Genomic DNA, 14246 nt, shown 5'->3' on the forward strand with positions numbered 1-14246 from the left:
TCATCATGTCACAGATGTCAAATTGGTTCCAGCATGCTAACACCCTTATACTTACCTGGGTGGAAACTGAACAGGTATTAATGCATCCACCTCCTCTGCGGGTCTGCTGAGTTTTTCTTTTTGTCTAATAGAGAAAAATAGGATGCCTGCAGCAGTGGCTGCACAAAGGGTCTGGGCTGTCCTAGTTAAGAGGTACTCATTTAATCCTTGCTGTGCTCCAAAAGCACCTATCTAGGGTAACCCAGACTTGAAGACTGGGAAAAAACTTGGAGAAACTGGCTGAACAGGGGTATGATATAGATTTCTAACATTCAAGAAACAATATGACCTGACATCTTTAGTTGAGTGACTGTACTAACAACTAAAAGACTTGCCAACTTATCAGTTTGGTCTGGATGCCCTAGGACTGCCACAGGCCCCAGAGTTACTAAGAACTACTGGAATGTTTCATACATTCCCCAGGCCCATGTCCACTACGTATGCTTTATTAATGAAGAGGAACTCCAGCAGTCTGGAGGTATGTCTACATTACGGGATTATTCCGATTTTACAGAAACCAGTTTTTTTAAAACAGATTGTATAAAGTCGAGTGCACGCAGCCACACTAAGCACATTAATTCGGCAGTGTGCGTCCATGTACCGAGGCTAGCATCGATTTCCAGAGCGTTGCACTGTGGGTAGCTATCCCATAGTTCCCGCAGTCTCCCCCATCCATTGGAATTCTGGGTTGAGATCACAATGCATGACGGAGCAAAAACAGTGTCGCGGGTGATTCTGGGTAAATGTCGTCACTCAATCCTTCCTCCGTGAAAGCAACGGCAGACAATCATTTTGTGCCCCTTTTTTCTGGATTGCCCTGGCAGACGCCATAGCATGGTAACCATGGAGCCCGTTTAGCCTTTTTTCACTGTCACCGTATGTGTACTGGATGCTGCTAACAGACGCGGTACTGCAGTGCTACACAGCAGCATTCATTTGCCTGTGCAAGGTAGCAGAGACGGTTACCAGCCCTATTGCACCGTCTGCTGCTTTGGAAATTGGCGATGACGGTTACCAGTCATATTGTACCATCTGCTGCTGTCATGGGTGCTCCTGGCTGGCCTCGCTGAGGTCGGCCGGGGGCACATGGACAAAAATGGGAATGACTTCCCAGGTCATTCCCTTCTTTATGTTTTGTCTAAAATAGAGTCAGTCCTGCCTAGAATATGGGGCAAGTCTACTAGAGAACCAGAGAGCACAGCTGCTCCGGGTCAGAGCCCCCGAGATCCCGCAGAAATGATGAGCTGCATGCCATTCTAGGGGGTGCCCCTGCAACAACCCCACCCGTTGCTTCCCTCCTCCCACACCCCTCCTGGGCTACCGTAGCAGTTATCCCCCCATTTGCGTGATGAAGTAATAAAGAATGCAGGAATAAGAAACACTGACTTTTTTAGTGAGATATAATGAGGGGGAGGCAGCCTCCAGCTGCTATAATATTCCAGGCAGGACATCTCCATTACTCATTAAAGGGGGGCGGGGAGAGGAGCACAGGCTCCCGCTGCTATGATAGTCCAGAATCTCCATTAGACATGAAAGGGGGGTGGGGGGGAGGAGCTCAGCCTCCAGCTGCTATGATGAGGACGGTTACCAGCCCTATTGCACGATCTGCCAGGACTGAATCTCCAGGACACAAAACTTAAAGAAGGGAATGACCGGGAGTCATTCCCATTTTTGCCCAGGTGCCTCCGGCTGACCTCACCAAGGCCAGCCAGGAGCACTCACAGGATGATGACGAGGATGGCTATCAGTCATATTGTACCGTACCGTCTGCCGCCGGGGAGGGGAGGGGAGAGGATGCTGCTGTTTAGCACTGCAGCACCCCATCTACCAGCAGCATCCAGTAGTCATACGGTGACATTGAAAAGAGGTAAGAAACGATTTTCCCCCTTTTCTTTGAGGGAGGGAGAGGGGGGGTAAATTGACAACATATTCCCTGAACCACTGGCAACAATGTTTTTGACCCTTCAGGCATTGGGAGCTCAGCCAAGAATGCAAATGCTTTTCGGAGACGGCAGGAACTGTGGGATAGCTCGAGTCCTCAGTCCCCCCTCCCTCCCTCCATGAGCATCCATTTGAGTCTTTGGCTTTCCATTACGCTTGTCACACAGAATTGTGTTGAGTCCCTGCTGTGGCCTCTGTCTATCATAGCCTGGAGATTTTTTCAAATGCTTTGGCATTTCGTCTTATGGAACGGAGCTCTGATAGAACAGATTTCCCCATACAGCGATCAGATCCAGTATCTCCTGTATGGTCCATGCTGGAGCTCTTTTTGGATTTGGTACTGCATGGCCACCCGTGCTGATCAGAGCTCCACGCTGGGCAAACAGGAAATGAAATTCAAAAGTTCGTGGGGCTTTTCCTGTCTACCTGGCCAGTGCATCCGAGTTCAGATTGCTTTCCAGAGCGGTCACAATGGTGCACTGTGGGATACCGCCCGGAGGCCAATACCGTCATATTGCGGCCACACTAACTCTAATCCGACATGGCAATACCGATTTCAGCGCTACTCCCCTCGTCGGGGAGGAGTACAGAAATCATTTTTAAGAGCCCTTTATATCGATATAAAGGGCTTTGTTGTGTGGACGGGTGCAGGGTTAAATCGGTTTAATGCTGCTAAATTCGGTATAAACGCGTAATGTAGACCAGGCCTGGAGTTCTTTGTGAAAGTGTGGGAAGGGGAATTATCACAGCCCTTAAAAGTACCCCAATGGCAGAGCACATTATAGAACGTTAAAAATGCTTGTGTGGATCTCAGGCTATGCCTGATAGAGCAAAAGATTTTATTCAAAATGTATTGGACTCAGAGGTTGCACGATCAAGGAGCCTTGTCCTCTGATGTTTGTTGATGCTGTAGTAAAAAAAAATTAAAAAATGAACCCTGATATATATATGCTAGGAACTGTCCAATAGCTAGGCAGCTGTGGAAACAGGTAGACTCAAGAGTGAAATTAGTTGTTGACTTCTGCAACCAAAACTCAGTTGAAAATTATAGTCCCAGGTTACGTACCTACATGCTGGTTTTATCTCCATCACTAAGGACTTGTCTACATTGGCAATTTACAACACTGCAACTTTCTCACTCAGGGATGTGAAAAAACACCCCACTGAGCACAGCAAGTTTAGTGCTGTAATGCACCAGTGTAAACAGTGCCCCAGCGCTGGGAGCTACGCCCCTCACTGAAGTGGTTTTTTTAGAGTGCTGGGAGAACGACCACACAAGGCACCTCACCAAGGCCAGCCAGGAGCACTGCAGCAGCAGCGCTTTAGCGTTGCCAGTGTAGACGAGCCCTAAGATTTTGGTTCAGAAATTTAACAAAAGTGGAGGAGTAGGCTTATAACCAGCATAGAGGAGTGGTATTCAGACCTTCTGCATTAGCATCTAAAGAAAGAATAGCTCATTGAGACCGAGAGTAATTATATGATTTAGAAGAAATTTTGAACCTGATTCTTTATACATTTGGATAAAGAATGCTGAGATAGCTCAAATAATGCCAGGGTTCCATTGCACCTACCCTTTCTGCCTTTTCCTGTATTCTCTCCCTTTTATTTATTTAGTTGTGTCTTTTTTTTGGTTACCTCCAACCCTAACATGTTTCGCCTGTGTAATACTGTCTGATTTTGTGTTGTATGGTCTTTCGGCTTAGACCAGTTGTGAAGCCGTGTAATGCATACATTTATTGGATATCCTTCTAAAATGCAGTTTTGGGTAACGTATACAAGTTGTAAATCAACTACCTTTTTGTATATTTTTTGTTTCTTTATGAAAATTCATCACAACTTTTTTAAAAAGAAGAGTAACTGAGTAAAGTCCTCACAAGCAAGTATATGAACACTAAAAACATTTCTGTAGTCTTACCTCAGCTCTCTTCAGCATCTCCCATTTATTCAGTATTTTCATGGCAAATACCTTATCTGCATTTTTCAGTTTTACTACTGCAACCTGAAAAACAGAAATTGCAGATGAATAACCTAAAATAGGAAAATAAGTGGTTGCCAGAATAATCCTTTTTTGGAAATATGTAGACGGCTGAGTTGCTTTAATTTATTTTTGTTGTGATAGGATTTTGGACTCTTTGATTTATAACTTCACTCTCCGTACATGATGCTGTACCAAGCATTCATCATCACAAACCATGAAGAGTAATTTCACAGCTGTCCAGGGTATTTGTTCTGTAAAAGTTCTTAACTTCCCTTTAAGCCTCCACTACATAAAAAAAAAAGTATATCCTCCTACATTACAATAGCTGAAAGATGGCACTTCTATCAGTACCATACTTCCTTCCCCCTCTATCATATTACTGCCATATCATCACTGGATATGTTCCCAGAAGTTGGAATAGTTATTGAACCCACTCTCTTCTATCACTGAACTAAATGGCTGCAGTGGCAAACAAGAAAGAGCTCCTGGTAACGTAGTAGTCAGGTCCCAAAACCAAGGAATATTAGAATGTCAGCGGGTACAACAAATGATTTACTGGAGATTTGCTATAGGATAAATCTTCTAGATCCATTTCAATGAACAGGGGAAGCTATAATAAATAAAAATAATTAAGCATAATACTCTGCACTCCTATACCATTTTCCATATGACGTTCTCACTGAGGTCTCTTTACACCCCCATGAACTAAGGGAGTATTATCCCCAATACTTAAAAACAAAGACGTTCTGATTCTTACTTAACATTTACATTAGGAGTCACAGGTAAATTTGGCACTCTACCAAGAGAATAAACCCAAACTCCTTGTTTTGAGGATTTTACAATCTAGATTAGATACAATATGACAAAAGCCAGGATGGGATCATGTCAAGAAAGAGGCAGGGCAAGTGGGAGGTTGGGAATTTTATACAAAATAAATGTATCATTCTTCTTGTTTTCACAATGTAGGCATCATAGGTACAGTCCTGAGTTCCCTAGTTCAGATAAGACACAAAAACAAAGGAAGTCTGAAGCAAAGCTAACAACAGAACCCAGGACTCCTAACCTCTTGAGCCACAAAATTAACCTTCAAATATGAAAAGCTCAGTGCTTCATAAATTTTAAAATCCATACATCAATCTATACCAATTCCCATTCCCTTGCAAAGAATGGCATACTCCCAGGGCCTAAGGAGAGAAAAGATTGTTTTTGTTTTGGTTGCAGACCAGGATGTTGTCACACAGATTAGCATCATCTTTACCCTGCAGGCTAGTGACAACACACACACACACACACACGGGTTGAACTCTACACTTTCTCCATCTCTTTCGTATTCAGCAACCTGGCTACATGCCAGAGAAGTAATAACAGGAAAGAAAATGCAACAGATGCTGACAGCTTGATGAAGGAAATGTCACGCAAGGCTCTTTTCAACCCTTCTTCAAAGATGGCACCAGCTGAAATAGCTTCAAGCTAGTATAGGTGCATGTTGAACTCCATTTACAGTTCTTATTGATGTCTAAAGCAGAAACATACTCTCTCTCGCTAAACTATAAATTGGGTGGAACAGCTATTAATTCCCACAGGTGCTGTGGTACATTAATCAGTCCTGCCCTCCATCACATCCCACTCCCTTGTGAAAATAAAATGCAATTCAAGAAGAAATGAAAAGAGGAGAAAATACAAAGATCTCAGACCCCGCTATTAAAACTAGTTTCCAAACTACATTTTTTAAAGGCTACCCCCAATAAAGGTCAGGCATATGAACCTAGTTTCCCATACAAAGATTCATTCCAAAAATATTGATTCCAAGGCTAGAAAGGACCATTGTGAACACCTTCTCTGACACACTGCAAAACCAGGCATAGAACTTCCTCCAAAATAATTCCTGTTTGAACCACAGCAGTTCTTTTTAGAAAAACTTCCAGTCTTGAGTTAAAAATGGCCAATGATTGAAAATCCACCACAGCCTTCAGTTTAGATGGATATTCATAAAAGACTTTCAGGTTCAGACTTAGGGTTTTGCAAGACTTGCTCAAATTTGGTACTGAAAAAAATTTAGATTCCTTGTCAGTTTCATAACTGTACCAGGGTTCTAAAAAGCAGTTTTGAAACTTACTAGTTTCAGTTTCAGTCTTTGCTTCTTGAGAAATCTATGAGCAGTACCAAAGGCAGTGGAGCTGGATGTCTCACTCAAGAAGACAACACTGCATCAGTTTATATTTTTTTCATATTTGGAAGGTGACCTTTACAACCATAATGGCTAGAAAGTTTCTCTTTTGTTTTAAGAAGAGGTTAAATTTTGCAGAAATTAATGAGTTAAACCCCTTCATTTACCAGGGAACCCTTCTGCTTGGCACTAGTAAAAAAGTAAGTGGACTTTTAAAACTCTGTCAAGGAGTTAGGTGCTTCCAAATTGGCCCATAATGGTGGCTGTTAATGATCCAAGGCCTAAGCAGGTCTGCTACAATTTTCAAGGAGAGCTAAAGGAGTTAGATCTCCAAGTCCCATTGACTTCCAATGGAACTTAGGCCCCTAACTCCCTTTGATCCCTTTGAAACTCCCAACCATTGCATGTAGAGTGACCCCTACCCCAGCTAACCTGGGAAACAAGCGGGCATTTATTGTCAGTTTGGGTTTTTTGGTAGCTTGTTAGAAAAATACTTGAAGAAGCAAAAAGAAACATGCCTACATACAGTGTAGAGATGAGAAGCATAGCTAATGAGGGGCAGAAGCAGTTTGACAGCATGCCAGGGATCACTGCTGTTTGTGGGAAATATGTAAAACTGTTGGAAGAATGAAAGAGAAAATAAAATCCAACTAAAACCAAAATGTTTACATCAGCACATACCAAACATTTTTCAGTGGCCTGCTCACAGGAAAAAAAAAATTAAAAAAAGTTTAAATGTCCAGTTTTAATAAGTTCCAGGAACCAGACATTTTATGATGAAAAGAGGGGAGTTCTCTCTTTCTTTGACAGTTAAAAACATTTTTTGAGGATAGCAGAGCACCAAAAAGGCCCATTGTGTATGTGTTTGTGTGAATATATGTATTACATACGCTATCGACACACACACACACTAGTGTCTATATAATGTTTCAGAATTTTATTTTAATTTTGATTAGAAACAATAGCAGCCTTGTTGATTACTATTTAAGTAGCACTACTGTGTTTCATGTTGCACAATGCATAGTAAAAGCAAACTCTTTAGACCAAAAAGCTTACCATGTAACTTGATAGACAACACAAAATACAGTACATCCAAAGGAAGTTACTCTCCATAGCCAACACGGTTTTAAACATGACTTTGTACATGATGTAGACAGAATAAGTTTTATCTAGAGACATGGTAGAAGATTTACATAAAATAAAGGTTATACGGTTGCTTGGTACAGGATTGACCATGTCTAGTAGAAAAATATGTTGTGTTTTTAAAAACATGTTAGCTATCCATGTTTTAACTAACAATTTTAGACAAGGCAATTTATGTTTAAAAACCCTACGAGTTGATCACAACCTGCTAACACATTTTTAAAGATGACTTCATAGCTTTTAAAGCCAGAAGGAACCATTATGGTCATCTAGACTGACCTGCTTCATAACACAGGCCTGACACACTCTGTGCCCCAAAAAGACACACTGCATCCCATATTCACCATTGGTGATATAATTATATGTTTTGTACAAAGTATGCCTTGTGAGGTATCATTTTAAAAGTCTTAATCTGTTGAACATTAATATCCTGTTAAGTGGTATGTGCTACCATTGTATATGAAATGATGAAGTTTTGCTATGTATGTGCCACTGAAACATGTTCTGAGGTTGGGAACACCCAACAATCAGCCTTTCAGGTACAGTAACTCCTCACTTATCCTGGTTAACGTTGTTATGTCGCTGATCTATTAGAGAACATACACATTTGAAGTTGTGTAATATTTGCTTATAACGTTGTTTGGCTGCTGATTGCTAGTGGGTAAGGGCTTGGAACCACAGTGGGCTGGCAGCCCCATCAGCTCCCCTCTAGCTCCTCCCACCCAACGGTGAGCCCCGTGGATTAGCAACTCCCCCCTCTCTTCTCGTACCTCCTGCCCACAGCAATCAGCTGTTTCGTGGCATTCAGGAGGCTTGGGGGCGGGGGGGGAAAGGAGGGAAGAATGAGGATGTGGTGTGCAGGCTCTCCCTCCCTCCCCGCGCCTCCCACCCGCAACAATCAACTGTTTTGCAGCATTCAGGAGGCTGAGTGGGAGGGGAGGAGCAAGGGATGCAGCACACTTGAGGGGAGGGAGTGGAATTAGGGCGGGCCTGGGGCAGAGCCGGGGATTGATCACTCCCTGGCATTTTGGAAAGTTGGCACCTGTGCGGCCGTGCATGTGCCGTATGGAGGAGGAAGTGGTGCACTCCAGCGGGATAGTATGGGTTCATCATCATGTTCAGTTTCTGATGGGAAATGTTTGCAGCCGCTGCCATGCGTCTATTGTCTCCTCTCCCTCCTGCCTCCCTCGGTGCTACCTTGTAGAGTGTGAAGCTACATTAACAACAACGTGTTAACTCTTGAGGGCTCAGCCGTGTGCCGGTTCATCATTTAGCAGCAAGGCATTCCCTGGGAAATATCTCACCTGATATCAACACGGTTGCTTTAGGAGAAACTCAGGGAGCTCATGAGCAGGTTCCCAGACAATCCTCTGATTAGAGCTTGTTTAAAACATACTGTATATAATGTCTTTTGTCTCGCTAAAAAGTTTTCCCTGGAACCTAACCTCCGCACCTCACTGACATTAATTCTTATGGGGAAATTGGATTCGCTTAACATCGTTTTGTTTAAAGTCGCATTTTTCAAGAACATAACTACAACGTTAAATGAGGAGTTACTGTACAACAATAAAAAGGCCAAATGGCCCACTGAGAAGAATACAAATGCTCACAAAGATTACACCAGGAAGTGTGAACAATGGAAACCTCTCAGAGATAGCACTCCACAATGGGAACTGTTTGACTCAGGTCAAAGCAAAAGATCTTTTCAGCAAGATGGAAGAAGCTATAAAAGGGGGAAGTGACATCACCACTGGGCCTCACTCCTCACACAAGGGAACACCTGCAAACACATGAGGGACAAAAACTGAACTGAGGGGCGTGCTGGTCCCAGGCAGGAAGGACGGAAGCCTGCCTGTGTATGGAAGGAAGTCTGGTGGACTGTTTGTACTATTTAACAGGGTGAAACACTACTTGAGTCAAATCCAATCCATAATCTAGTTTGACCTGTTTGCTATTATTTATAATCACTTAAAATCTATCTTATATTTTACCTAGAAACAATGTGGTTTGAGTGAAGTGCTTGGGGAAAAATCTCAGCTCAGTTAACAAAGGCTTGTGTATTGTCCTCTCCACTTTGACGGAGGGTCAGACTGGGTAATAACTCATATACTGGTCAGGCTTTTGACCAGGGCAAGACGCTACGGCTCTGGGGTCCTAGGCTGTGGAGCTGGAGAGTGAGATGGCTGGAACTGCTCTATTGTTAGTTCATGAGTGGTGGAGGAGGAGAAGTTGCCATGTAACTGCAGCTGGGTGTGTCCCTGCCTATGTAAAGGTTTGTGCGAATGCAGGACCAGGAGTGGTCTGCAGCTTGTCACAGCAGCACAGTGTGAGAGGGAGCCCAAGCTGGTGAGACAGGGTTCAGCAGTACCCAAGTTCCAGGTTGCACCGGGGGGAGGACCCATCATAAGGCCACAGAAACGTACCCTGTGTTTTCTGCAACAAACTCATCACCTCTTTTTGTGCTATAGCACAGAGGTTCTCAACCTTGTTCTTTCTGAGGCCCCTCCAACATGCTATAAAAACTCCATAGCCCACCTGTGCCGCAATAACTGGTTTTCTGCATATAAAAGCCAAGGTTGGCGTTAGCAGGTAGCAAGCAGGGCAATTGCCTGGGGCTCCATGCCACAGTGACCTCACGAAGCTACATTGCTCAGACTTCAGCTTCAGCCCCGAGTGGCGGGGCTCTGGGACCTGAGCTTCAGCCATATGCGATGGGGATTCGGCTTTCTGCCCAGGGCCCCAGCGAGTCTAATGCAGGCCCTGCTTGGAAGCCCCCCTGAAACCTGCTCTAGGCCACCTAGAGGGCCCCAGATCCCTGGCTGAGAACCACTGCTATAGCATCTCTTTTAGAAAGACGCCCAATCTTGACTTAAACTGCAAGTGATGGAGAATTCCTCTTGTATGATGCCCTATTCCTCTTCAAGTCACGTCAATAACCTAGATTACAAATTCCTCAACGCAAGAATTGTGTCTTTACAGAGAAAATAATGTGGTATTTATGCCTAAAGTGCTATGTAAAAGTGTTAAATAATAATAGTTAATAGGCAGTTGTGGAACTGCCTATAGAAGTGTGCAAGGAAAGCTTAGCATAAATTTCTTCCTGCTTCATGCAAAAGACAGGCAAATGAGTGCCTGTCATTTATGATAAGATTCAATTGGAATGCTGAAGGTTGGTTGCAGTATTAGGGCCCTGTTCTGCTGCCATTCCACAACTAGAATTGCTACAGAGATGGCTCATCACAGAGTTTCTAGGTTTATTATTCCAGTCTGCAATGAAGGAGGCGGCCCACATTTCAAATTTACACTGTGGATTATATTTTACCATGGGGACTGAGCCCTTCCATTCCATTAATATTACTGGGAGTTGTGTCTGAATCTTAGTGTACCATACTAAAAATGTACCCTATGGTGCAGAAATATTTTTTTCTTATAGATTAAGAGCGGATTATGGTCGGATGTAAAATAACATGTCAGTTACACTTTCAAACTGCCTGGGAGAGTTAGAAGAAAGGTCCTAAACAACAAAGCTGTTGCCCAGTTTCAGCATAGCTTGTTAACATTTCTTTTTACTGAAAGTCAAAACGTTTTTAAAAAAAAAAAAAAAGATAAATTCCAGAGTCTTAAAAAGACACTTATGCATTGCTCTCCAGGAACATTGCATGGAGTTACCTGGTTACTGTCCTTTATGGAAGACAGGTGTCAGGAACTAAATAGGTTGATGGTATCCCTTTAAGGAAGATTTAAAAAAAAAATACTAAAGAAAGTCTAGAGCAGGGGTCGGCAACCTTCAGCATGCGGCCCATCAGGGTAATCTGTTGGCAGGCCGCGGGACATTTTGTTTATGTTGATCGTCCACAGGCACAGCCCCCCGCAGCTCCCAGTGGCCACGGTTCGCCGTGCTGGCCACTGCTTCCTGCAGCTCCCATTGGCTAGGAATGAAAAACCGCAGCCACTGAGAGCTGCAGGGGGCCATGCCTGCGGATGATCAACGTAAACAAAATGTCTCGCGGCCCATCAGCAAATTACCCTGATGGGCCGCATGCCAAAGGTTGCCGACCCCTGGTCTAGAGCCACCCTATGTGCAGAATCTCCATATTAGTGCCTAAAGCTGACAGTAGATGAGGGTGGGGAAAATTATGCTTTAGTTATGAGCTAGAGAGCGTAGTCAACTGAAGCAGGAGCAAAAGGGAGTAGAGTTGGGCATCTGCCAATATGGGCTCCCCTTGATAATATCTTACAGAAGAAAAATTATTTTCTGTGCATCAAGCTGAAAGGTGCCTGCAAAGAGAAACTGAATACAGCTCCCTAGATCTCCTTGGATGCAAGGGCTTATAGGCCTGAAACACCTTCCAGTTCTTCAGAGGTAGAGAGGAATACACCACCCACTCAGAGGGAACTCTGACTCCAAATGCAAAATTTCCTGATCTCCACAAAGATAGCCAGTGTAGGAGATGATTTAGGATTCAATACATATGGTCCTGAGAATAGACTGCAGAGAATAAAAATCCCAATTTCTTTAACATATCCCAGTGGAACAACAGTTTAAATAAATGCAATGTACTTGCTCCTGGTAGCATTGCAATGTGTATCTGCTGTGTGATGGTTCTCACCAGGGCCGGTGCAAAGATATTTTGTGCCCTAGGCGAAACTTCCACCTTGCACCTCCCCTCCCCTCGGAGCATCGCTTATTATAAACTTTCAAAAATGAATACTGTATAATGTGGCATTGTTTATTAGAATTAATACAAGTTCAGCTTGAAAATTTATTAATTTCATTATTTAGTCTACATATTTAATGAAAATAAACGGCCTTGGGTCTCCTGCACGTGGCTAGAGTCCCTCCTGCCCCCTTTTCTCCCCCCCTCCAGCATGGATCTGGAAAGGGATGTTTTGGGGATCAGAGAACAGAGCTGAGAGTCAGGATCTGGCTTCTGTTCTCCACCCTGGCACCAACTCACTGGATGACTTCAGGCAAGTTACTTCCCCATTCTGGGTTATACTTTTGCAGCTCTTTAGCCCTGTATCCTCTGGCAGGGCCATGATCCACCCCTGCAGATGGACCAGTGGCCACGGTCTCCTCTTCCTTTCCCCCACCCCGCCCCCCTCCCGCTGCTGCATTGCTGTCAATAGGGCCAGCTGCAGGTGGGGCTGATGTCACCCGCTCTGGTCTGCAGGCGGCAGCCCTTGGGCAGCAGCCACTGCTGCGGCAGGGGGTCTGGAACTGCCAGAGCTGGAGGGAGCAGGCTAGGGAGTGATACAGCAGCCCAGGGACTCGGGGAGGAGGCGGCTGAGGGCTTGCATGGGGGGCGCAGGTGGGCAGTGATGGTGGGGCATGGCAGAAGGAGGCAGCGGGGCCCGCAGTTGCAGAGGACGCTCGCAGAGGTAGGTTCTAACATGCCTGCGAGTGGCTCATCCCCCTGCCGGGAGCAATAGTGTAAAAAAATTTGGGGGGCACCGCTTTTTGGCACCCCCAAATCTTGGCACCCTAGGCGGCCACCTAGTTCGTCTAGTGGTTACACTGGCCCTGGTTCTCACATTTTATACATGTATATATGGTGTTGGTGGTGGTGGTGGTAGCAGTAGCAGGGACCTACATTAAAGTAAAAATTACAGTTCCTTTAGTAGCAGCTACAGAAGCTAAACCTTCCATGACTCTAAGTAAGCACAGCCTAATTCTTACTCATGAAAAAAAATAAATGTCCTCGTAGCCCCCTCTTCCCTGCCACCCAAATACGGTATATGCCCTCCAGAGGAGCCATCATACAGACCCCAAATCACATAATATTCTGAAAGTCCTTAAATTCCATTGGCAACAGGAATATTCCTCAGACTCTGCCTCAAAAAAAAAAAAAAAACGAACATTGGCTTTCTGTTGCCTACAATTTTTTTTCAAGGCAATAAGGAACGTTTTCTGCTGAGGATTTACCATGAGCTCCTATCCCGAGAGCATTTGGCTGTCAAAAAATTCAAGGCCCTGTTTGCTCACAAAACTACCCATTCTGCATGTGCACTGCTTGTTGGTATGTGGAAATCATGAGACATGTTCACTTAGTGGATCTTAAGAAATAGGGGCTGAAAGCTAAGGTTTCTTCAACCTGCAAACTTCAGTCTCTGCTATATCCGCAGGCTGTTCAGTTCCTTGGAAGCCAGTGACTTGTCACCCTGTCTGGCAAGTTCAAACTGAAGAGGGAAACTCTTTGATCTAGGCTGTTAAATGAGCAGGAGCAGAAAATTAAAGCTTTACAACTCCACTGTACGTGCTACCAAATGAGTCATGACAAAGGTCTGGTTTAGTTTTAGAACAAAAATAATGCAAATATAATCAAATAACCATTCAAAAGTGGAAGCAAATTGGGAGGAATAGAAAGGGAATAGTTCATGTTTCTAAAATGCTTGGATTAAAACATATACTGTAACAATTAAATGTCACAGATGATATCTATTCTGAAAAAGAGATAATGTGAGGCACAAATATTTCCATCTTTCACAATACATTTCCAAGACCATCCTGAAGGGCAACATGATTGACCTTATCTAGCATTAAATACTAAAGATTTGGGGGGGAGCGGGCCCTTCTAAACAAAACATGATTAAGTGTTTAGTAAAGTGCTCATTTGACAGGCCCAGTTCAACAGTACAGCTTCAGACCAAAGGACCCTCAGGCTGGGTGGAAAACCAAAGAAATCTATAACAATTTCAGTAGAATCCAACCATCATTGTCAATGTTTTCTACACACAAAAGAAAATTGGGAAAACCCTTTTTCCTGACAAAACTATGATTAAAACAAAAACAAAAAACCTACGCAGATAGATGATATTCAGTTTCTCATTGGTCTCCTGAACAAGGACTGGGCTCTGCAGGCACAAAAACCATGGTGCTTCCACAGCTATCCACCATGGAAAGCCTATTTGAGTGTGGGCAGAGATCTTTTTGGTGGAAAAAAAGTAATAGTGAAATTATGATTTATCCACATCTAT

The 14246-nt window shown here is 43.8% G+C and overlaps 1 protein-coding gene across 8 annotated transcripts in view; it reads right to left on the minus strand.

The window, feature by feature from the left end:
* CDC42BPA (CDC42 binding protein kinase alpha) overlaps positions 1-14246 on the minus strand; it is a 334994-nt gene that overhangs the window by 217413 nt on the left and 103335 nt on the right. For all 8 annotated transcript variants that reach the window (XM_039528858.1, XM_039528856.1, XM_039528855.1 and 5 more), the window contains exon 3: positions 3896-3979. In XM_039528858.1, coding sequence (XP_039384792.1) covers positions 3896-3979 — 84 coding nt within the window. The remainder of the gene's footprint in view (positions 1-3895; positions 3980-14246) is intronic.

This window comes from Mauremys reevesii, linkage group 3 (assembly GCF_016161935.1).
Source record: "Mauremys reevesii isolate NIE-2019 linkage group 3, ASM1616193v1, whole genome shotgun sequence".
NCBI lineage: Eukaryota > Metazoa > Chordata > Testudines > Geoemydidae > Mauremys > Mauremys reevesii.